Source organism: Phyllostomus hastatus, unplaced genomic scaffold, assembly GCF_019186645.2.
Source record: "Phyllostomus hastatus isolate PE091 unplaced genomic scaffold, TTU_PhHast_1.1 phas_scaffold_585, whole genome shotgun sequence".
Taxonomy (NCBI): domain Eukaryota; kingdom Metazoa; phylum Chordata; class Mammalia; order Chiroptera; family Phyllostomidae; genus Phyllostomus; species Phyllostomus hastatus.
In genome coordinates this window covers 19,519,667-19,545,235 of record NW_025334037.1, presented here as the reverse complement: position 1 = coordinate 19,545,235, position 25,569 = coordinate 19,519,667, and the positions used below count along the sequence as shown (strand labels likewise).

General features: G+C 38.9%; 1 protein-coding gene across 1 annotated transcript in view; it reads right to left on the bottom strand.

Annotated features, from left to right (window-relative positions):
* Positions 1 to 22,052, bottom strand: part of CAPRIN1 (cell cycle associated protein 1) — a 34,410-nt gene extending 12,358 nt beyond the window's left edge. Inside the window, exons 1-11 of the mRNA XM_045825179.1 lie at positions 21,854 to 22,052; positions 21,067 to 21,276; positions 8,457 to 8,519; positions 8,275 to 8,361; positions 5,428 to 5,666; positions 5,253 to 5,335; positions 2,872 to 3,009; positions 2,443 to 2,495; positions 2,279 to 2,365; positions 795 to 950; positions 601 to 709 (exon numbers count right to left, since the gene is read on the bottom strand). Of these exons, the coding sequence (XP_045681135.1) occupies positions 601 to 709; positions 795 to 950; positions 2,279 to 2,365; positions 2,443 to 2,495; positions 2,872 to 3,009; positions 5,253 to 5,335; positions 5,428 to 5,666; positions 8,275 to 8,361; positions 8,457 to 8,519; positions 21,067 to 21,276 (1,225 nt within the window). The 5' untranslated portion in view covers positions 21,854 to 22,052. The remainder of the gene's footprint in view (positions 1 to 600; positions 710 to 794; positions 951 to 2,278; positions 2,366 to 2,442; positions 2,496 to 2,871; positions 3,010 to 5,252; positions 5,336 to 5,427; positions 5,667 to 8,274; positions 8,362 to 8,456; positions 8,520 to 21,066; positions 21,277 to 21,853) is intronic.
* Between the last annotated feature and the right edge of the window lie 3,517 nt (positions 22,053 to 25,569).

Genomic DNA, 25,569 nt, shown 5'->3' with positions numbered 1-25,569 from the left:
AAAATGGGGGTGTGTCTTTATAGTCTGAATATAGCTTACCTGTCTCACTGGGGGGGGCGGCAGTGGAGCAGGGTCACAGGAGGCAGGAGCCTATTTTTTTCCCCAATTTTCCTCCTCTAAACCCTACGGTAGATGCGTCTTATGGTCCAAAAAATACAGTATATGAATTATAGACACAGGAAGAACCAGTATATGAATTATAGACACAGTCTAGTTTGACAAGTCAGGAAGTCATTCCCATGGGGCTGGGGGAGAGGGTCATTAGTGACCAGAGGAAACAAAAATAGGCTCTGGGTTGATGATGTTCCATTTCTGGGTGCTGATGTGTTCAGTTTGTGAAAACTGTTGAAATGTACACTTACATGTACTTTTCTAAGTCTATATGCCAAAAAGTTACAAAAAAATTATGAACTACAGTTTTCATTCATATTATAGAAAAAAAGTTTCTTAGGAAAAAAGTTTCTTATCAAATTAAAAAGGTAGAAGAGCTAAAAAATAAACAAGCATTAAAAGAAAAAATTTCACTTTTACAAACTTTAAAAAAACCTGAAAGCATTGGCCTTACATGTATTTCTAACATAAAAATATGCCGTTACTAACCTGGAGGGCAAACCAGCTGGGGCATGTCTATGTTTTGTGCTGGATTCATAGGCTGTGCAGATACAATGGCAGGATCAAGTGTCTGGTTCTCAAAATCCAGCATGGAATCCTGCAAGTCAGAATACAATGGAATTAAGTTAAAAAATGTAAACACTTAAATCTTCTGTTACAACATCTAATTAAACTGCACCTACCTGTATGAAATTATAAGGCCCCTGCATTTGTGCCATAAGGTCCTGTACTCGCTGTCTCCTCACAAGCGGATCTGCCTGAGCCACTGGTGTCAAAGAGTGGGGCTCTGGTACTGAAGGAGATGCAGCCTGAGGCTGCTGCTGGAGTGAGTTTACCACCTAAATAAAATGGGAGAAGAGGAGCAAAGGGGAGGGGAGCGGATTGGGGTAAAATGAAAGAGCTCCATTCATTACTATCATGACAGGTCCCCAAACTACATATGCTATGTATACTGTAAACAGAACAGTAAGTAGACTTTAATGTAGCTACTCAAACTGACCACAATTACACGAAGTTTAATATTCTGATCAATGCTACAATTCTAAAGTGTTATCAATTCCACCAGATCACTAGGCAGCATTTCAGAATTACTTTATAAACTGCTTTCAAAGAAAGACTACCTTTGTTTACTTCCTAAAATACTGTATTTTGCCTAAACTGTTAAGCCTCGTATATAAAGTAAATCTGTATCAAATACATATCTATCTCAGTATCCAATGTACAGTACGCACTCAAGGAATGTTAGCTATTATTAGCATCAAGCTCTGAGTTCCTATCATTCCATCCTTTCTGCCAGGACCCTAGGGTCAACATCCATCACTTTATCTAAACTGCTACTAAAAAAGCCAAAGCTCATTCTCCCTCCCTCTCTCTTTCCTAGCTGGAATCATTTCTTCAGATTATAATTTTTAAAAATTCTCTGCTCTGCTGGAAAAACTCACTACTTTTTGTCACATCCTATTTATATTCTTCTGTTTGGCTTTTAAGCCTGGGCAAGTCATACCTGCTAAGCTTGGCAAGTCATAACCATATTTCCTGTATAAGGAAAATGGAGATAATAGAGCCTGGTAACCAAACAGACGTAGGGTGAAGGAGGGATCTAAGACAATACTCCAATACATGCCCTATAAGTGGCTGTCTTCTGAAGGCTATGCAGGTGGAAGCCCAGATTTTGAGACACTAACCTGGTAACAAATAATACACTTTAATACACAGGTGGCAAACACAAGGCCCGTGGGGGGAATCGAGCCCTCCACCTTGTTTTATCCAGTGCAGCACTTTATTTCTACCCAGCGGCAGCACCGAGCTCTCACTTAACTGTTAAGGAGTAGTTACATTGATACAGTCCTAAAATCACCTTCAGCCCTTTGGAGGCAACCACGAGGCTGATGTGGCCCCCGGTGAAAATGAGTTTGACACCCCTGCTTTAATACATTAACCCTAATTTATACATGGTTATAACTTTTTGGAATTATATCAGCACCAGTGATTCTATTAAACAACCACAGGAATGAACAAATCACTTTTTAAACCAAACAGTCTTATGTAATGAGTTTAATAAATGCACTTATACAAAAGACTAACGGTCTTAATTTGTTCTTAGAAGACATAAAAGTTACTAATTAAAGACAAAAGACATCAACCTTATAATACGGAGGACTCTTACCTCGACTGTTTCAACTGGCCACTCATCTACCTGCTCCTTTTCACCACTGCTGAACTGTGTTTCGGCCATAAATTGTCTATTTACATACTGCAAAACAAAATAAATGTTTGAGACCTCTGTTTGAAAGGCAGAAAGGGAAAGCCAGCATTAAATGAAAATCATACCTCCGTTGACTCAACCTCACTTTGTTCAGTGTATTCTTCAGCTGGCTCAGGTTCTAAGAGATTAAAAATATGATACAAAGAGTATTAAGAATCTTTCTTAAAGTTAACAATTCATTTGAACTCCAAATAAGTAAAGAGTTTACCGTCACGTAGTCTGAATTTATTTATAAAGTTATAGTTAACAGTAAGTTTCTATATTTTATCATTCTTACAATAACACATTTAGAGTTTTTCTTTATCATTTATTCCAGAATAAATTAGTTTCAACAATATTCTGGGCCATGTATCATGCAAATTCAGAGCTACTATGTTGAAATTTCTCCCTATTCTTCGAAGTAGCATTATAAAACAGCATACAGATTATGTTGGTGGAAAAGTAAAACAAAACCAAGACCCTAACCTCAAGCTCACATCCACCCACGTACTCACCAGCTTCAGCTACCTGGTCTTCAACAGCAGGTGCTGAGGCTGCCTCCTCTTCCTCACATAGCCCATTCTGGTGGTTGTGAGTGCTGTCAAAGTAGTTTGACTGGAAAACGCGCTCGACAATTTCCTTTAGAGCTTTATCTAAATACAGAATAGGAACTATAATGTTGGACCATCTGAGGTATGATCAACACTCTACAGACTTCATCAACTGTTACTAAAACATACACAAACATTAAATTCCACCGAGAACGGAAGTCAATTACAGAATAATAGGGAACAAAAGAATCTATTTGTATTTAAGTTTATCTTCCTGTATTTTAAGTACACTAGTTTTAAAAAAAAAGCTGACAATGTAGGAGGCACTGGGGCTACAAAAAGGTATGTAAAAGACACAGTTATCTACCCTCCCTAAGTTTACAACCCAATAGAGAAGAGTTATCAAATACTCGCAAAAACAGTAAAATTACATCTGTGAAATGTTCTACACAGAAATACAATGGATTGGACCTAGTCAAGGAGAGGCTGAAAGAGGCTTTCATGGTATAAATGCTGAAAAACCTGAGACGTGGAAGGTGAGTAGTAGAGAGAAGTGTTCCAAGGCAGAGGCAACAGCACTTACAAGCCCTGTGCAATGAAGGGTGCCAAATACACGAAAATGAAAGTATGCACTCTAGCTAATGGACCAGGAGTGAGAAAAGGCATTAAGGAAATTTGAGTCTGGAGAGACTGGTAAGGGCCAGATCATGCAAGGTCTTGAAATTAAGGACAAACATATATGAAATGTAATTAAAAGAAAGCCATTACAAGATTTTAATGATGGGGGGCAGATTCAGTTTGGACGACCACATTCGACAGGAGAAAGGCAGAAAAGTAGAAGAGAAATGGAAGCAGATTCAATATATTTAAAAGTCAACTCAAACTGTCAGAATTTGGTTCACTGGGATATAAAGGAAGGCAGGACAGCAGGCAAAGGTGTGTGTCAAGAACTAAATTAAAATCTTAATTTCCTGGCCTTGTATAGGAAATGTACAGTCAAGTTATTCCCTAATAGGTCACTCTACAGAAATATAAAACTCCAGGGACCATATTATATCAAACTATGATAAAATTAATCCTACTAATAACATTATTAACTACTTATTGAATTCCAAACACTTCATGTTTTCCTTCCCCTACACTTCCAAGATTCATGACTCAGATTTATCTATTTTAAAAAACCTAAATGCACAAAAACTGACTGCATATAAAAACACTAATGCTGAGTGCATTAGTAGCTTTCCATTAGCTATAGATACAAACGTGCCATTCCTAAGACACAGGAACAAGACTTGGCAGGAAATAACACCAAAATGAACTGTAAGATTGAAACGTTTAATCCTTGGCATGACTCAATAACACTCATGAAAATTTGATCAGGAGTGACCTAATACTTTTTTTTAAGCTAACAAGTTTAGGCACATAGATCAATCACTTTCCAAATTTCAAGTGGTGAATTCAGTACATACTTACAGCAGAACTAAAACCAAGAAGCCAAAAGATTTTTTACAATGAAATACAGACAACACAAGTTGACAAACCAAAAAGAATTTAAATGAAAAGATATAAAAGGACTGCTTCCTTATATGATTTACACGTCCTTAAAGCAAATACACACCAAATTGTATCATACTGTTTTGTCAATTAAAATTTATAATCCAATTTATTTTCAGCCTCCGCTAAAAACAAGCTATAAACACAGACAGTTTTACCTTGATAAGGTCAATAATTTACTTGGCTAAATCAACTTTATAGTCAAGAGAGGAACCTATTCCCTGATTTACTAAGGGACTAAAAACCTAAAATTCTTCATTTATCAAGTTAGTGAAACTTAAATGTCCTTTAAAAAAAAAATCAACATAGTTGCATTATTTCAAGTTAAGAACTCACACAAAGGAAATTGAACTAGATACCAGCACCTTTTTTTAAGTTACCAAAAAGAAGTCTAAGAAAAAGACAGACTAAGGCATGTACCATATGAGGTACAGTAAATGTTTTTCACAAAATTTCAGCTATAAGGAAAAACCAGTCACCAACTAATAATCAAAAACCAGCAAGTCAATTAGTGTCAGTATGTCCAGCTCAGAGTAAGTTATAAACAAACCATGTTCAGCTAGGACTCCCACCTTTACAGATTTTTGGTTGGCTGGTGCTGGTGTTTGACTACACACACAGAACAGGCACAAAAAATGCAAAAACAGATACAACAACAAAATAAATGAGAAAGTAAACAGGGGACGTTACTTATCCTGTTCTAAAATTTCTTCAATTAACATTACTCTTAAGCAGGAAACTAATTTTTAAAGACTTTTAGTTATAAAAACATAAGGTATCGTGATACTCACAGGTTGTTCCACATACAGATTTTTCTTTGCCTTCCAGCAAGTCCCACAGGTGAATGGAGGCGTGTTCATACTGCTCATTCAACCTTGTAATAATCATCAAACAGCTAATTAATTACCTTTTAACTGTCAAGTTAAGGCAACATTCAGAAGTTTCTTTTATCGAAGAGCACCACACCTCAAGCCCATGTCCCGCTCGGGGTCGGCTAACTTGTAGAACTCATCCAGCAGGGACAGCTCCTCTTCGGACAGGATCGGCACGCCGTTCGAGCCTTGTTTCAGGTCAGTGCGCACTTCCTCGTCTCCCAGTTTATCCAAAACATACTGCAGCTCAAGCACCGTTTTTAAACGTTTCTGTTCAGCTTCTTCTCTCATAAGCTGCTCCCGTCGTGCTGTTTTCTTTATAGTTTTCTGAATCTGCATAAGAATATAAATAAGACATCAAAATAAGTTTTAAAAACTCTTACTTCTATCAATTTCAGATCCAATGTAAACAAGACACTTCACTCTATGAGTTAGATGTGACCCCAGTACACAAAAGGATGATTCCCAATTTACAAAGAGTTTACTCCATGATCAATTTTAAGCAGTTGTTAGAAAATAAGAACACTTCTTTCGCTAGAAGGTATTATTCTATTGAAATGTTATCAACAAAATGATGGGTGTATTTGGGATTTGCTTCAAAATAATCCAGCAGAAAGGGAGCACGAGACTACATGAAATACGACTGCCCATTAAGATGGTAAATGTAGAAGATGGACAGATATGGGTACATGGGTGTTCATTATATTCTTTAGTTTTGAAATTCCCCATAATAAAAAGCATAAAAATTAAAATGTTTAATTAAGGCCCTAAGTCAATTAAAAAATAAACCTAGCCACAATAAAAAATATTAACTATATCTTCTCTATGGAAAAATGATCCAAAGTTCTAAGTACCTATTACTGAGTTCACAAAGAAATGCCAAAACCCACCACTGTCACCTCAACCAATCAACAGCTAGTATTATAATGGCATTCCATATATTGAAAATAGTGACTAAAACCGACTCCTTTTTATGAATATGGGCATACTAGCAGAGAAAAAGAAGGTGGCAGCAGAAAACAGACAAAAGCTAAGTATGAATGTATTTTTTCCACTGCTTTTTTTCTATCCACTCCTCTTTCTCTTTCCTGGGAAGGCTGAAGGGAGAGCATCAGTCAAACTCAAATACTTCTCTCTTGTCTTATGCATACTTTCAGTGTGGGGTCAGAGAAAAGTCAGTCTTTCAGAACCATGACAGTGTTTTCCTTCCCACATTCTCCCCTTTCTCAAGCCTCACTAGGATAACTTTAAACAGAAAAAAAAAACAAAAATAAGGACATATAAAACATAATAAAAAGAAAAATAGGAAAGACATGGAAGGAATAAGGTTGCAATAAGGCAAATCTATAATGGTAGCAGAGAGGGTAGTAAACTAAATGGTATAGTAGCAATAGATGGCAAGCAAATACGTATTAACAGAAAGATGAGATCTCTCAAGCTAGGGTGGACAAGTAAGCTTTTAATCTTATTGAGGGGACTGTAACTTTACAGTAGAGAGGTCTAAAATTTATAGGCAGCCAGAAAAAAGAAGCACTACAGGAAGAGAGGCAGAAATGTGAAATGAAATCAAAAAAGTAAAAGAAAAAAAGACAATAGAAAAAGCCACTTTAAATGAAATGAGAAGTTCAAGTAGGGAAGAATATGAAAACTAGAACAGGTAGGCTGAAGCTAGGTTTAAAGAAGCTCTTGAATGTTGAACAAAAAAAGATGTTCAATAATTGTGGCAAGTATAATAAAGGATCACAGTTAAACCAAAGGACTGCCAATGAAATTAAAGACCTAGTGAAAAGTTTCTAAAAACACCAATGTTAAAATAGAAGCAAAGGAGGATACAAGCATTGTCATTCACACAGCTTCAGAAATGAATTCTTTATTCAACTATTTAGCTTCAGAAAAAGAAATTGAGCAGGGTTCCTCAAGCCTGAGGTTTGACCTAAGCTAAGGGGAACAAATTCCCACTTTAGTATAAATTTCCTTCTACTTTTAAAGGTAACATCAGTATTTTCCACCTTTAGTCAAATTTAGTAAGTAGCAGTATTATGTGCATAAAATATATTAACTATGCATCAAATACCACTCTTAAGCACAACCCTCTGGTGAGGTAGGTACTATTATTATTATTATTATTATTATTATTATTATTATTATTATTATTATTATTATTGCCATTTTACAAATTTGAAAATAGAATGAGAACCTCCCCCCTCCCCCATGTCTCATCTTTCTCTTCCCATCCTATTCAGTAAAAATGGCAGAAGCAGGACTCGAAACCAGGAAGTCTGGTTCCAGAATCAGAACTTCTAATCTCTGTTTTGCACTCTCCTCACATAATACATTGTTTATTCATTTCACCAAATCACAGACAACTTTGTACTTTAATGTTAGTCTATCTCCAAATAAGCTAACACTAATTCAGAAGGATATTTTATGGACTCAGCTGAACAAATTACTTGACTTTGTATTTAATTTTTGTCCTGTTTCCAAAGGCTTTTGTCATATCAAAAGATGTTTGGGAGAAACACACTACTTTGTTGCAAGGTCAAGAGCAATGTATCAGTCTGTCACATCCCTTAGGAGCCCTAATGGAAAGAACAGTTACCAACTATAGTTAATGGAACTGTATGATGGTCATTAAGCACACAGGAATATACAAAAAGTAAATGACTACCATGATTTATCTATTTTTTTAAACCAATGAGAAGAACCTTGGGGTAACTACTATACATGTTTGTCATATCTGAAAGACAGTCCTTTTAAAATGCATCTTTCACGTGTTCAACTTTACAGAATTCAAAAGCATCTTAGATACAATTGGATCCAAACGTCTCACCTTGAAGAGTTTATCATTAGTAATGCAAGGACTAAAATGAGAAAAACAACAAAATTTTCTGCCTTCCGTATTTAAAATACTTCACAAACATATATACCACTTTTAACTTACATCTTGACTTAATGCCATGAAACTCCTCTGTAATTCTTTTGCAAACTCCAAGTTATTTGTGACTTCCTGGTACTTAGATACGGCATCCTAAAATAACAAACACAGAACACAACTTTATTGGAAACACAAACACAACATTAATTTTCTTGTTTAAAATCTTAAATAAAATGTAGCATCTTTACCAGCTGATCTTGATTAAGCCTTTCACCTTTGTTCATTCGCTCTTGGTAATCATCAAGCTTGCCCTGTATTAAAAAAAAAAAAAAATTAAATTCCACACCAGCTTAAAATAACAAAGCCCACGAATCCTAAATTTGTCTCAAATCTTGCCCTATATATGCTCCACTTTGACTTAGTACATAAAATAACTTAGTTTAATAGTGAGTTAAAAAATGATTTTAAAGACTCTAGCCACTGCTAAATGATTACCAAATATTATAAGCCAATGATACAGCATTGCTCATTCTTTAGGTTTCTTTTTAAAAAAAAGTATGATCAGTGGACCCAGGCACATGGTCCCTCTGCCCCCGTGGGTGAGAGCCATAATGTGGTTAGGATCCTGCTTATACCCAAGTGAGCCTACCAGACATTTTATAATGTGTTAAAAATTTATGTCACTCTCCCCCCGACAAAGGAATTCAGATGACTAAGTGATATAAATATTGTGTATTCTTCAGGCCATCACATCACCTATGGGGAGTACACTAGGCAACAGCTATCCTTTGGTATTTTCTCAAAAATGGAATTAAATGCACTAATGGGGGCATAAAATTAACCTCTGGTCATGGTTTTTTTGCTAAGATGAAAACTCTGGAGGTGTCCCAGGCTACTACCGTTAAATAAGACCCCAGAAAGAAGATATCCAGGTAATGCAACACAGTCAAGAATTCAGTTATTGTTTTATGGGTCAAAGGAGAAAGACTAAGAAGAAATCTAAGTTAAGGAAATTTTATAAATAACCACAATTAAATTATAAACATACGTAATTCCTTACCCTTAGCAATAAAATTAACCAAGAAACAAAATACAAAGAAAGGTTCTGATAAAATGCAATCAGAGGCACAGATACAAGTTTAAAAACAATGTCAGTAAGTTTACAATAAGTATACTGTTTACTTTCTGTAAACAGTAAGTATATCACTTGATATAAAACATGTTTCATAACGCCCCCCCCCTTAATTTAGATTTCTACTTATTCCCTCACCTCTGAGCTCTGAACTGTCTTTGTTCATCTACTTTTTTAAAAGGGTAGGCTACTTTTCTTTGAAGAAATAAAAAACTAAACAGGTTAAGATTTGCTTTTAATTGCAACTTAGGATGTAACAGTTCTACTGTCAGAATTCCTCTATTTCAAAATATATGGATAATAGAAAACATGGCTGTAGAAGTACCTGAAATTTAGTGTTATACATAGTTAAAATTCTGAGCTAAATACTAGGCAAAAGAAAAACTGCTATGAACTTATACCTGACATTCATTATGTTCCCTGTTATGATATTGTACATTTTTCATGAAAACTGTGGCCAAATCTAGAAATACACAGTAAGTGCACTCTAGATCTCTCACAGGATGAAGTTTTATATACCTAGCTTATTCAACTTTATCATGTAATGCTCTGTGAACTTAAAACATACATGCCAATCAAAATGAATGTCAAATCAAATTCCTAAAAAAAAAATGCTTATATACACATAAAAATAAACATGAAAAGATTTTTTTAAATGTTAAGAATTATACCTGAATGGCAGAATTATAGGTGGAACGTCCTTTTCCTTTATTATGTACACTTAGACATTCTGCAATGAACATATATATAATGTATATAATAAAAACTTTAATTTCATGCTATATTGAAGATGTTAAAGTTGACACATTTCGGGAGAGTGTCAGGACCTTCACCTATAAGATCCTTACATATGAATCAATACCAACCTATAATGGACAAGCTATTCTGTGATAAAAGAGTTCTAATTATCTACACACAAGCAAATTTAGTATTCATCCAACCAATTACACTGCCCAAAGCTACCACACCTAAAGTCCTACGATGTGACTTTGGCACTTCCGCATAAGAACTAGTCCAATTCCCCTGCCACTGCACTGAAAGGGCTTCGACCAACAGAGTCCAGTAAAAGTGATCCTGTATGACTTCCAAGCCTGAGTCATAAAAGCACTATCTCTGTCCTCTTTGCTGGTCACTAAGAACACTGGTGTTTGGAACCCAAGCCATCATATGAGAAGTTCAGGAACCCTGAGGATGCCATGCTATGAGGAAGCCAAGCCATGAAGAGTGGTCTTGTAAAAGAATCTGGTCGGCAATGCTAGTGTTAGAGTCATCATCCCAGCCCAGGCATCAAACTTGTGAGCAAACAAGCCTGAGTTTACCCAGGTGAGGCCCGAGGTATCATGGAGCAGAGACACAAACCCACTGTGTGCCCTGTCTGAATACTTGACAGGCAGAATCCATATGCATGATAAAATGATGTACTGTAAGTTCTGAAGCAATCTGTCACACAGCAATAACTGGAAACAAGGTTAAAAAGGAAATGAAAAGGGAAAGCCATTATTATGTGAAACTCAGCTTTAATATATAAATCTTCATGGAATACCATCAACAGAAAGTATGTAAAATGACCTTCTGGGCAGCCAAAATAAAGATCTATAATTTTATTAAAGCTCATACATCAATGTATTGTGATTTTTATATTACTATATGTTTCTAATTTTTCATAATAATTTAAGAGCCATGATTTTTCAATGTAGAAGAACTGCTAAGAACACCAAAAGAAATGAGTTTGAGGGAAAAAATGTGTTAAAAAATCATGATATGACTGAAAAATCCCAAGGATCTTTAAGAAGTGGTCTTCAAAAAGTTTATCAGTTCCTTATTCCTGGCGAGTTGAATTGATGCATCTGAAGGCATCCAATCAAAACATGTAGTTAATTAAATGAATGGAAATTAGGTCCTGTGAAATATTTTTCTAAACATAATGAAACAAAAGTTTCATAGCTTTATATCTGTTACTCTGTAGCTATTAACACTATCCTACAGTTATAAATATCCTATCCCCTGCCTTTGGGTCAGGAAAGCAAGATACTGGGTCTGGTCAGAAGTACCTAATAAGTAACTCTCATTTGAGGGAACAGCCACACTTACTAATAAATTGACTACAGAATGACATTTTTAAAAAACTGTTCTACATTGAAGGGCATTAGTTCCATTTGTTGTTGTTGTTTGCAATCAGTATAATACAGGATCTCCTGGCTGCTTAGGGGTATTATCACCACGGAATTGGAACTGAAAGCACCTTTGCTCACTGTTACATCTAGTTAGGTCCCTCCACAGTGGAGAGACCCTGTGGTGGTAGTGGTCAGTGATTCTCCAAGTATGATCCCCAACCAGCAATGTAAGCCATCACCTAGGAACTTTTAACTGGTGTGGGACCCAGTAATCTGTTTTATCAAGCCCCTGGGTGATTCTGATGTGTGCTTAAGTGTGAGAAACATCCACCAAAGTGGAATACATTGAAATTCTCTTGTAGTAAGTAGTGAGTCCAGTAGAACATAGAAATAAAGTATTCTAAACCAAACATATGATACAAATTGTGATCTACAAACCTTTGTATAAGAGCCTCCATTTGGATATACGTTGCTTAAAAGCTCAACTTTAAACACAGAAAACTTGTTGAGTGATGGTTTTCTAGACCAGTTTATAAATCTATTTAACCTATTAATTACTTGCATAAGAACCATTTATGATCTGAACACTAAAGGGTTACCACCTTCCAATCGTTAAGTAATACTTTTATTAAATCTCGCACTGTGAGCCAAACTTCCCGAAGTTTAGAGTACATTATGATTAAACTCAGTGGTGAATGCCGAATTTTGCACTAGAAACAAACAGCCTCTAGGACAGTCAAGTGGTCTAACTTTCTGCTTTTCAAAATAAGGGCAGCATGCAATCCCAGCTCGCTCCTCAGTAGCTTTAAGAGATAAGGAAAAAGGATGTGGTATCTGCACTGGTCCCCATACTACAGTTTGCCAAATCTCTGAAAGAGCAGACTACTCAGAGACAAATGACACCTTCGTTAACAGGCTCATTCCTATTATCACATCCTACTCAAATGGCTTAAGTAAAGTCCAAGTAGAAAAACTGTCCATTTGGGGTTAAAATTTGCAGTATAAACTAAATAAATACATACTGTAAATAAGGACTTACTTGTCACATTGGTTTAACCAAGTTATTAATTCCAACAAAAATAGTGAGGCAAAGATAAAAGTGCCCCAGACATACAGCTATTTTTCTTCCCTAAGCTAGCAGTTACCTAACACATACTGTTAATACCATTAGATAAATTGGTCATTCACATAAAACATAAAGCATTATTTTTGTGAAGAATGGAGCTGTTTTCCTAGCATTGACGCAGTAACTTCGTCAGAAAGCCCACCATAATACTGATAACAAAAACCTGCCCTGTTAGATTCTATCTTGAAATTCAGCTTAGGGTTTCTTTTTCAACTACTGAGTGTCCAGAGTGTATTAAAAATTCATTTACAGCATCACATGTGAACAAAATAAAAATCAGGTCATCACCCAGATTATCCAGAGACTCCGAAGGGGAACCATCGGACAGAGGTGTAACTATATGAAGTAAATGTCAACACGCTATACAGTTGTGTGTTACTAAGAAATAATTACCCCAGCAAGTGCTGCCCAGTCCCCCTCTATCTTCTGCTTCTTCATGACTTATAATAGTTGACACGATGTGACAGACACCCAAATTTAAAGCACTGGTGACTAACCCTATCAGGGAGGCACTATTATCAGTCATAGTTCACCTAATTGGAAACTGAGAGGCAGAGCACTTAAACAACTTGCCTCAGGTCATAAATCCCAGAAAAATCATTTGTGCTGCAACACACCCATCCCCCTTTATAATGCCACTCGGGATGCCAGCCGCTGCTACATTTCATGTGGGCCCTACTGCTGCTGTTTTCCACCTCTCCCTTCTCCACAGAACAATTATTTTGCTGAATCACAGTACACCTATATCTTCCACTCTTCCCAAAGATTCTTCTATCACCACCAAAGTTACTTCATTGAAATGTTTTTAAAAATTTCATTACAGTACCATGAGGATGCCAGAAGACAAATATCCAAAGCAGCCGTCCTCCTCCTAAGCGTCCCTTCCTTTCTATTATAGCCAACAAATTCCTTAAGTAATTTAATAAAACATTTTTAAATTTATACAAATAAAAATAGCAAACAGGTAAGAGACTCAAAAAGAACAATAAAAATTCTCCAAGTAGACAACTGTAGACAGTCATAACAACAAAGATTAGGAGGAGACAACACCTCAAATGTTGGCTATCCAGGAAACTATGTAAATCCTGTTCTCAATCCTGTTCTTAGATCTCCAAAGTGGGACAGAACAGGTACTTAACTTAGAGATGAAGCCTAAAATAACAAAAGTAGTAAGAGCTTTAAATTTTGTCTTCAGTCAAATAAATCACTTCTATAGTACTAAAAGAACCTATAGAAAGAAAATACAAGAACAAAAGATAAACACTTCTTTTCCTCTCAATTCTCCATAATGTTCAGTGGCCTTTCTAGATACTGTTTCAAGTTCCCACTTCTAACATTCCCTGTTTTTCCCCTAGAACATTGGCTGACTCTGCCTTCACAATGGTAGGCAGCTGACTCTGCCTCCTGTTTACCCTCCACCAATTTAACTGAGAATTAGCTGCTAGTAAAATTCACAAGTCAGAGATAGTAAGAAACATTTTCTCACTTTTTAAAAGAACAGTAGAGAGCACTTAGTACAATCCGTGGATGATCCTTAATAGCTATCTTCAAGTGCTGGAAGCTTTCTCAAGCAGAAGTCTGAGTTGTTCCAGGTAAACAAACTATATATTAAAGAGTGGTGGTGTGACACAAACAATAAGAACTTGTTCAAGAACGAAACTTGCATTGAGAAATGAGCATTCTACCAGGTGCAGAAGACTGATTAATGCAGAAGCTCAATGAACATCTACCTTATTCAGAATGCGGAATATTTTAACAATAAGAACAATAAAAGGATGCTAAATTGGATGTTATCTAAGGTCCCACCATTAAGATAATTTTTCAAGCAGGTGAGTAACCAGGAGTTTAATCTGACAAGACTTTTGTCCAACTGAGAAGGAAAAACAAGATAAAAGATAATCCTATAAAAACTTATTCCTTATCCATGGCTATAATTATGCGGTGAAGTCTAAATGAATGGAAGCAGCTAGTAGGAAAATGAAAGTGTAACATTAAAAAGAGTTCCAGCATCACTTACTCTGAATTATATTTTTGAAAGTTTAAAGCTGCCCTGGCTGGTGTGGCTCAGTGGATTGAATGCTGACCAAAGGGCCTCAGGCTGGATTCCCAGTCAGGGCACATGCCTAGGTTTCCGGCCAGGTCCCCAGTGCGTGGGCAAATGAGAGGCAACCATACATGGATGTCTCTCTTCCTCTCTTTCTCCCTCCCTTCCCCTCTCCCTGAAAATAAATAATTAAAATCTTTAAAAATAAATAAATAGAAGGTTAAAGCTTGTGCATTTGAAAAACAAATGATCATTTATAATCTTAACAGGTGTCTTTTGAATTATTAGTTGCTTTAACCAAGCTACTCATTAGAGTAGTACAAAGGATGTTATTTACACACTCTGTTAGGAGTTCAATGTAAAAAGTTGTGAACTAGAATTCATTTAAAATGGAGACCAAAAGGTTTTTTCCCAATGAGTAAAGTATATTTCAGTTATTTCTGTTTGGATAACAGCATTAAGTGGAATGCAATAACATTTCTAGCAATTTTTAACTGTGCAAATACCAAGAAACATCAATGTTCTCTTTCCTAAGATTATTCACAAATCTTGCTCACACTACCTAGATTTTAAAGTGTGTTCTACTTGCCTACTCATTAACTCTACTGAGGAAGGAAGGGAGGGAGGAAGAAGGAAGAAAGGAGAACCAAAATCCTTCAGGAAAAATTCCACTTCAATAAAAAAACAGAAGTAAATATCTCTGTACAAAGAGCATTTTCCCCTCACTGATTAATCCAGTTTAACAGGATTTTGCAGCTGAAGATAATATGTCTACGCAAGGATTTAGTCAAACTAACAAATATTTATTTAACATATACCATGTGGAAGACAGTATGTTAATAGTCTCTGCCTTGTAGAAGCTTAATACCTATTTTGAAAAACACATAAGGTAAGAATATAAGGCACTGTAAGAATGTCAAAGTATACAGACAATAGGTAGTACAGGAAGTTAAGGGAAACAGACTACTTTAGTTGAGCATGGTCAAGAAGCTCACCTTCCCATTTCCTAAGGAAATAAAGAAATTCTGAACTCTGCCTAGCAAAGTCTCTTTCATCTATGTTTTTACACTCACGTTCTACCCAAAAAAGCACTGGTATAGCTAGTAAAGAAAAATTTTTAAATATGCAGAAGCCATGCAGTTTACAGTTCCAACTCTGGCTGAATTTCACTTCGGCTGCTCCCCACATTCTTCTCTACAACATGCACACCATTCATTTCCCCCAGGAAAAGGGTCCAATTACTAAAAATTATCCAGAAGTTTGGAATACAAGAATTAAGACAGAAGGGTGGACACACCTCCTACTCCGTTCTACTGGGTACGCTTTTCCCAAATTTTCTGGTCTACAACATACCAAGTTGGAGTAGAGACTGGCAAATGTGCATTTGGAGCTTACCTGTACAAAGAGAAACTTCAGAGTTTAAACTTTAAAATTCATTTCGTTACAACATGGATATCCCAACAACACGGGACATTCCCTAGACTGCTAGTCTGAGGACCCCATTATCTGGGCAGCCTACAAACACAAAATTAACAATGACACATGAATAAAGGTCTAACAGTGAAGAAATGAGAAGCTTCTTTTGCTTCCGCTTTTAAAACAGAAGAACTCTAAAATTAAAGAATGTGAAGTAAAAGGTTTCACATGGTCTACAGGATCAGCATAAATATAAAAAAAAACTACATTTACATTGCAGAGCATTACAAATTCTAATTACCCCCATAAAACATTACAAGAGATCTTGGGATTCACCCATTCCAAGCCAGGTCATTTCACATGAGCATCTCAATTTCCTCTTCTGCAAAATGAATTGAATTGTAAGATGGCTTTAAGCCAGGGGTGTCAAACTCACTTTCACCAGGGGCCACACCAGCCTCACAATTGCCTTCAAAGGGCCAAATAATTTTAGGACTGTATAAATGTAACTACTCCTTAACTAGGGGCAAGCAGCTTGGTGCTGCCGCCAGGTAGACACAAGGTGCAGAGCGGATAAAATGAGGTGGAGGGCTGGATTTGGCCTGCGGACCTTGTGTTTTCCACCTGTGCTTTAAGCTCTCAAAAAATCTTAGGCTCTCTTAACAGTATGGTAATAAAATTAAGGCCATGTTGTTTTAGTTTTACCTTTTACAAGTACTTACTAATATTTTAAAAGATAAAACAATACCAGACAAATCTTCATCTAATTCTAAACATAAACTAAGAAATTACTTAAAAGTATGACAAGTTGTATGCTTAATCTCAAAGTCACATAAAATTTATTCCCATACAAATATTTGCCACATGGATATTAGCCTAGTAGGGGTGTCCAACCTTCTGGTGTCTCTGGGCCACACTGGAAGAAGAGTTGTCTTGGGCCACATATTAAATACACTGCGACACACTACCACAAAAGTATCTCATAATGTTTTAAGTAAATTTACAATTTTGTGTTGAGCTGCATTCACAGCCACCCTGGGCCTTGTGCAGCCCATGGGCCGCTGGTTGAACGAACGCCCCTAGAAAATAACATGGCCAGGTTAAAACAATCCATTCTCTTTGCAATACTTAGGATTCCACCCTCATCTGAGGAAAAGGTACCCCTATTACACACGAGGGACTTCATCTTCTTTTCCTCTTTAAGTTGAAATTTAAAGAGTCCCCTGTGGGCAAGTGCATTCGCATGCACACAGGCATGCACACAGCACGCAAGCAGAGGGAAACAACTTAAGCAATGTAAATGCTTTTTCATGTGTGACAAGGTGAATGCAAAACAAAGTAATCTCGCCCTCTGCATTGCAGAGGAACAGTTCATGTGATCAATGGAGAGCTAACACATCAGAGATTTTAACTGCCAAGAAAAACTTGATATTTTTATTCCAAATATTTAACAAAGAAATTCTGTACAATAGCTACACTGAAAATTCTAAGTAAAAGTATACTGCAATGCTCTGGAAAGAAATGTTATCCTCTCTAATAACAAAAACATCCTTTTTCTGAATAATATTAACTGCAAAGATATAAAGATCAAGAAGACTTTAAATAGCATAAATAGCAGTATGAAAAACGGTACACTTCGATTAACGTATCTGGTCACTATTGGTTACAAAGATGGCAAGCTGTCTTGCAAAAGAACACTGGTGAACCTTTTCTCCTACCAAAGTCACTGGTGTCTAAATCTATTATACTTACAAAGTGTGTAACAATTGTAAAATATCATCTATTAAAACACCTTTTGTTCTGTATAAGATCTGATTACATCTTACCATATAAATGAGCTCTCTTCAGTTTAAATTAAGACTTGATTTCAAAATATCATCTTACATAGCCTAGGGCCATTTTATACGAACAAACTGATAAAAACTAAGCAATCACTCAACTCATTATTTATACTTTAATCAGTGAGAATATTTGTAAATGGAGTTTTACACTAGATTGTTATTATAGCTGTCTTTCCTCTCTCTACTCAACACCCATGTAGTCTTTATAAGCCCAAATTTTGAAAACTACCAGGCCATTTAGTTGCATTACATAATAGGATCCTATTTCATCCATGTTAAGCATGCATTCTCGCTGAACAGATGCTTAGCCTTCCTCAAATGACTGGACTTATTAGAAAACTAACAAATAACTTTCTTTTTTAAATAAAGTGAAATAAAGTTATTGCAACTCTATGCCACAATGTAAGTGATACATTATCTAGTAGTAATTTTTGCCAGGATACTTCATTTTAACACATGACAAAAGCATTTTGAAATACAGCTCAAATGTAAGTTGCTAAGTGGACCGAAGTAAAAAGAAATCCAGTTATACACAGTAACTTACTTCATCCCATAACAGTTTCTAAAAAGGTACAAAACCAATTTGTAAAGTAAATCCTTATTTTAGGTGTATTAAAAATGCTCACTCACTACTGAAAAATGAATCAGCCCTGGCCGGTGTGGCTCAGTTGGTTGGAGCGCTGTCCCGCAACTGAAAGGTTGAGGGTTCAACTCCCGGTCAGAGCACATACCTAGGTTGTGGGTTCGATCCTGGTCCAGATGCGTAAGGGAGGCAACCAATCGATGCTTCTCTCTCGCATCGATGTTTCTCTTTCTCCCTTCCTCTCTCTCTCTCTAAAAAGCAATGAAAAAAAATGTCCTCGGTTGATTTAAAAAAAAAAAGAAAAATGAATCAGTTAAGTCCTTTCATACAACAAATCATCAAAATATCAGGAAAGAAAGCCTTGAGTTTCTCAAAAAATTAACTTCTAGTTTTAACAGTAATTAAACTACATCAGTATTTCCAACTTAACCATTTAAATAGATAGTATTTAATAGTAATACAAACCTACACAGGAGTGACCTGCCATGGTTTGGGTACGCCTAAAGCTTATAAACTAGATTTCTATTTTCCTCCAATGCTCTAGAACACTAGACACTGACCAGACTCACCTCACAACTAGGCTGGCTGCGCATCTGCACCTGACTTTACACCAACACCTCTAAACAATTATTTTTCAGTCATTAAAATATAAATGTCTATACTTAAAATATTACTCCATTAATATTTATCTTCTGATTCCTATCCTAAAAGAACACAGAGATTTCCTAGGAATTCTGAAACCATTCAAGCATCAACCAGATTGACAGGTTTATCCTTTTAACAGGTTTTAAAAAAATACCTAAGTCTCAATTTCAAATAGATTAACAAAAACTAAATCAGATGGCAGACTCAGACTTGTAATGGCCTTGGCCATGCTTATTCTATTACATATTTGAATGTAGGCACTTTATAGTTAAATTACTTTTGTTCCCTAGTTGATATTGGTAAGTCTATTATTGCAATCATTTATAAAAAACTATGCTTGTTGATCAAAATAATGGATCAGAAAAAAGGTAGAAATCCACAATTAGAGAGCATCTCTCAATTTTGAATAAAGAAATTCAAATAAAATTCCCAATACATAAGTATCAAACCTAAAAATGTTTTAAAACTCAAAAAAGTAAAATGAATGATTAAATGAACCATTAAAATAACTAAGACCTAAATATCAACAGTTTTCTTCAAGTTATTTCCCACAGCCCCAATTTTGGCCTAGGGATTACTACCTCAACATCTTAGTAACACAATTAGGTGGCTAACTAAACAAACATTTTTAAATGACTTCCTCAAAATTCAACATGTTATAAACGTTTTACTGGAGGCAGACAAGCAAAAGTTATCAAATGAAAGTCAATTATTTTTCTTTTTAAGGTAAGACAAAAGTTCGTGTAATAGTCACCTGATGTAATCACCCCATTTTCTGTACTACTGATTTGTTTCTCCCTTACCGCCTTCAATCTTGAGAAGACTGAATTATTCACTCTGCCTAGACCTTTCCTCTACGCGTAGACACACATGTGTCCTCTAAAACAGTTGATACACTGCCCTGGACTGAAAGCATAAAACAAAAGGCCGACTTTAAGATAAACCTCATGGTGTGACCTAGGGTGGTTAAACATTGAATCCAAAATATTGTGGGTGTGGCTCTATTTTTTTTTTTTTTTTGGATGGGGGCGAGGAAGGCCAGTCGGGGCGGCTGCCTGGTCTCTGCCCTCCCCCTCTGCTTTCGCTTTGTGCTCACAATGCAGCTCCTGTAAAGCGCTTCCCTCTCCCCGCAGCCGCCGCCATGTTAGTCGCTCTCTCCATGTGCCCAGAGACCCAACGCTCCCCTCGGTGTAACCCACACCCTCTCCCCAACAAATCTCAATTGGTGCGGTCTCCCTCCCATCCCTCTTTAGAGTCCCCAAAAGACAAAAAGCCGCAACCCAGTATCTTCTCGGGAACGAGTTGAGCGAAAGGCTCGGGGGCACCTAGACAATTGAAACAAAGAAGGAAACGTAGGAAGCCCATCCGATGGGGGCGGGGTAGCAAATCGAACACCCACTCAAAAGGGGATTGATGGGGTAACAATTCTAATTTAAGACCCTAAATACACTTCTTTCCCAAAGGAAAAGAGGGGACACTGAACAGATCTCAAGTACACAGTAACGGAGCGGGCAAACCCCACGGCTAGAGGACGCAGGCCGCCCCAACTCCACGAGGCAGTCGGTTGAACCCTTAGTCCCCACACTGGGATCTTGTTTCTCCCCGCTGGCCCTACTCAAAGAATTCGGGCCTCGGTAACGGGGAAAAGGGCATCACACAGTTAAATCTGGCGATAGGACAGGTCTCCACCCTTACACACCTCACTCCCAAAGGCCCAAAGGCCTGGCTCACAGCAGGGGGCCAGTAATCAACAGTCTTGGGGGCAGCGCTGCGTCCGGGTCAGGTGACAAGCACCTCCCCTAGAAGCCCGTTTTCTGGGTACGAAGCTCCCCGTTTACTGTGGACAACGGGGGGGCGGGGGGGGGATGGAGGAGAAATGCCTAAGACGAAAAGAGTGAGGGATACTGCAGGCAGTGTCGGAGCACCAAACCCTCCCTTCCCCGCCAACTCCTGGCACCTTTTTCTTCTCCAGGTTCCGAAGTTTCTTGTCTATCACCCCGAGAATCTGTTTCATGGCCTCGGTCTGGACAGCACCAGTGCCGGTTGCGGGGTGCTGAGAAGCCGGTGCAGCGGCTCCGGCCCCCGCTTCACTCCCAGAGGAACCCGACGGGGGTGGCGGTCCAGACGACTTGCTGCCGCTTCCGCTGTGGCTGGTGGCCGAGGGCATCTTTGGACCGTAAGAGGAAAAAAGAAAGAGCGGGAGGAAGGACAAGAGCGGCGAGTCAGGCGGCGGACGGGGCGAGACGCGGGACAAAACGCGCAGCGAGCGAGAGCCTGCGCGAGCGGGTGGGGGTGGGGACGAGACTGCGCGCGCCGCGAGGGCAGGAAGGGACGACCAGCGCGCGCGCGACCCGCCAGCGGAGCGCCCGGCCCGGTCTCGCACCGCCTCCGGTCCCGCCCCTCCCCGCGCGGGCCGCCGGCTCGGCCTACCCGCCCCGGGGCACCGAGGCTCGCGCCGGGGGCGGGGCCTCGCAGAGCCGGCCAACTGCCAGTGCAACGGTCTCCGCAGGGGAGGGCCCGCCGGCACAGACGCCTTCCGAGGAAGGGAGGGAAGAGAGAGGTCGGGGCTGGGAAGCCGAGAAGGGTGGAGAAGGGCACTGGAAACGACTGGGGGAGAGAAGGGGGGGGGGCGGGGACTTGAGGATCAAGCTCCTTGCGAAGGTCCAGGCGGATCCGGAGGTATTAGGACACTAGGGGTAGCAGCCCTCTTCCCAATCAGCGCCTCAGTCCGGGATGGCGCTCACCGTGCGCGCGCGGAGGCCGCTGGAGATCCCGAGTGGGCGGCTGAAGGGGCAAGGGTGGCGGTGCGTTCCGGGCAGTGTCGTACGCTCCGTGTGCGCAGGCCGCTTCGCCCCGTCCCCGCTGCACCGAGAGCCGCTGCTAGTGAGACGGAGAGCCAGGAGGAGAAGGGACTTAGCCAGCCAGCCAGCCCTCTGGGACGGAGGGGGCGGGGAAAGCGGCGGGCGGGGACCTTCGCTGCTGCTCGGGCTGCCCAGAGCGAACGCCTGATGGGAAGCCCCACCCCCTCGGCCTCTCACCAGCCTTACCCAAGTCCCGGTTGTGGGGGGTGGCCGCTCCGCACAAGTCGGAACAGCCCAGAGGAGGTTGCAGGAGCGATGCCTTGAGTTTTGAACGAAATCGAAGCTAGGGTCCTTAAGGCGAAATCGCTTGACGTCCAAACGGGGACAATAGGTGTCAAGCAGCTGGATCTGAAGCTGGCTGCTGCCGTGTGTAGAGCTCTTACTTGGTGGGGGTGGGGTGGGGTGGAAAAGGTTTCTGCAAGTAAGGGGTGCCTGGGGTGGGTGGTGCAATCCCAGCTCCTAGAATTCTGTATGCAAAGCAAGCAAACTCCCACATGCCAAAAGGTCTTAAAAAGACAACTTCCCCCACAAATGATCACCCTGTAACCTAGGAATTCTCTGTAGAACGCGTTGGAAATGAGCAACATACTCCAGACTCATTAAAAATAATCGTCAGCTACCTTAAGATGACATTTATCCAGTTGGCCCGTGTATTGCGATTTAGACCTTTTTCCTTGATTTAGATGTACCTGAAACTTTTAAGAGAATGTTTAATGAAATAAAACATTTTTTTTTTGCCCCAAGAGAATTACTCCAGTCTTGTAATTAACCTAGGAGCAGGTTGGATATGGTTGTGGACAGTAAACAGAAAATAAGCCAGGTACTGGGAAGAAATGTATTAAAAGGAATATAAACAGCAGAAAATTCAGCAACATAATGTATGACAACAGTAAATAACAAATTCCATGAAAAAAGGATTTAGAGAGGATTCTACCAAACTCACTCCTCTTTGGAGACTAAAATGAGTAATGCTGGCAACAGTGTATCCTGAGGGAGCCTGGGATGCATTGCAGAGAAACCACTGCAGCCTCCATCAAGATATTTCAGTTAGCTACGAAGTCTGTTAGATATTCATTCAAATATTAGTTGAACACCTTACTGTGTGTTAAGAACTCTTTAGCGATAGGAATTGTAAGCAAAACAAAAATATCTTCATGGAACTTACATTCTACGTGATAAGAAGATAAGTAAATATATGTCAGATAGTGAAGTGGTAGAAAAAATAAACAGGGTGGTCAGGAAAAGCCTTACTGATACTTGAGCTAAGACTAAAAGAAATGAGGAAGGCCAAACAGTTATCTTGGAAGAATTTTCTGAGTAGAAGAAACACCAAGTGCCAGGATCTGAGATCAGAGTGTGTTTGGTGAGTTCTAGGAACAGCAAGGAGGCAGCAGTGTCTACAACAGACCAGGAGATGAGGTCAGAGACATGACAGAGGGCCAGTCTTGTAAATCCTGACAGGCCATAGTAAGGACTTTGGCTTTTGATGAATGAAATATGGAGTCACTGCATGCATACTTTTAAGAGGAGTTGTCACATGATGCACCTGTGGGTTTTTTTTTTTTTTAATCCTCTCGTGCTGTATAAAGAATTTACAATAAGTGGCTATCAGAGGTGAGATAGGGGGTGGAACAAGAGCAGACACTGGGAGCCCAATTTGGAGGCTATTGAAATAATACAGCCCAGAGATAGTGGTGGTCAACCTCAGTGTGTTATAGTAAATGTGGTGACAGGTGATTGAATGCTTTATACATTGTGATTGTAGAACCAACAGGGTTTGCCAGTTGCATGTTGTGTGAGAGAAGTCAAAGCTAACCTAAGATTATTAAGATTTAAGTACCTGAACTGTGCTTAGCATTTTGCTAAACACTGCAAACCTAGAGGCTAGAAAGATCAGAATTCTTTAGCTTCCTTCAGCTTTTAGTGTACTCAGCCTGACCAGTATCACTATCAAAATCTCAGACTCCAACCCAGACCTACTGAATCTGCATTTTAACAAGAACCCCAGCTGATTTATATGCATACTGGAATTTTTTTTTGGGTGGGCAGGGGGCAGGGAGGGAGTCATTCCTTTATTCCTTAGAACTTGACCAGTAGCTCTCAGATCAGACGTGAAATACTCTATCAGGCAGATTTCCCCCAGATCTACAGAATCAAATTCTTGGGAGTGGAGCCAGCAATCTTTGTTATCAAGCCTGTCAGGTGACTCTGATGCAAGCTAATATACAAGAACTGTTGACTTGGAGACCGCTAACGATTCAGGTTTGAATTGAGGACTTGTGATAAGGTGAGAAAGAAAAGCCTCTTCTGCCTTTCCTTGACACATTACAACTCAGTATCAGACTCAGAAGCAATTACGAAACATAAAGATTCCCCGTCTGCTAAATTGGGCCTTTCAAGAGAAAGGAAAGTAGATTGTTAAGAGGTAGAAAGACAGGTGACAGCACAGATAGCCAAGAGTCTCCTTTGGGGGTCCATCTCACAGCCCAGTATATCAAGATAAAAGCTAGGTGGTACCGCAGTAACAATCTTGAAAACTCTGTGACTTAAAAAAAGGGATTTGCAAACTATAGATAGTCCCTGGGCCAAGTGCCCCTCCATCTGTTTTTGTAAACAAAGTTTTGGGGGGACACAGCCATATCCATCTATGTATATATTGTGGCAATTTTTGTGCCACAGGAGAGCAGAGTGAGGATTGGAGCAGAGTTGAGCAAAGTAGAGACAGTATCATGTACAAAACCTAAAATACTGTCTCATTCGTTACAGAAGTTTACGAACCCCTGGCCTAAAACAAGTGATATATATCCATCGTGGTTTGCAGAGGACTCTGCTCATTTGTGGTCACACAGTACATTCAGGCTGATGGGGAAACCATATTTCGACTGTTGCTGACTACTGTGCCATAAGGAAAAAGAACTCAGGAGTATGTGGAGTGTCATATACTGTAGACAGGTAGGCTGGCATATCCTATGTGCTCACACTTCATTGGCCAGGAAGAGTCACATGACCCCAGCAAACAGAGATCCTATCCCAATCAGATGCCTAGGAGAAAGTCTTCTGAAACAGAAATATTTGGTGGACCTACATACCTCTCCTGTTCTCACTTCCTACAATAGGACATTCCAATCCCATTTCGTTGGTTTTTCTGACATTCTTGTAGCTGTTTGTTCAGGACAGCAAGTCCAGGAAGACCAGTAAACTTATGGCAAAGCATTGTCTTGCCCAGCCCAATATCATGGTCCCAGAAAACCAAATTTGTCTATTTCCTACCTGACAAAAATGGGACTAAAGTTATATTTATATAAATTTTTTGTACTTACTATTTTCTAACCTTTTTTTTCCTGACTTAAAGCCATGTAGTACTTGGAGTTATCTCACTGAAGAAATAGAAAAATGTTTAGAAATAGAAATAGAGTTTTCCCAGAAAAACAGTAGGAACACAGAGTGTGTCTGTGAACAAAAAACACTTTCTCTAAAAACCTTGGTACTAAAGTTCTACCCAATATTAATATACTTTAATTTTTAATTGAGTTTTAGAGAGAAAAAAAGAGAGAGAGAAAGAAACTGATTTGTTGCTCTCCTTATTTATGCATTCATTA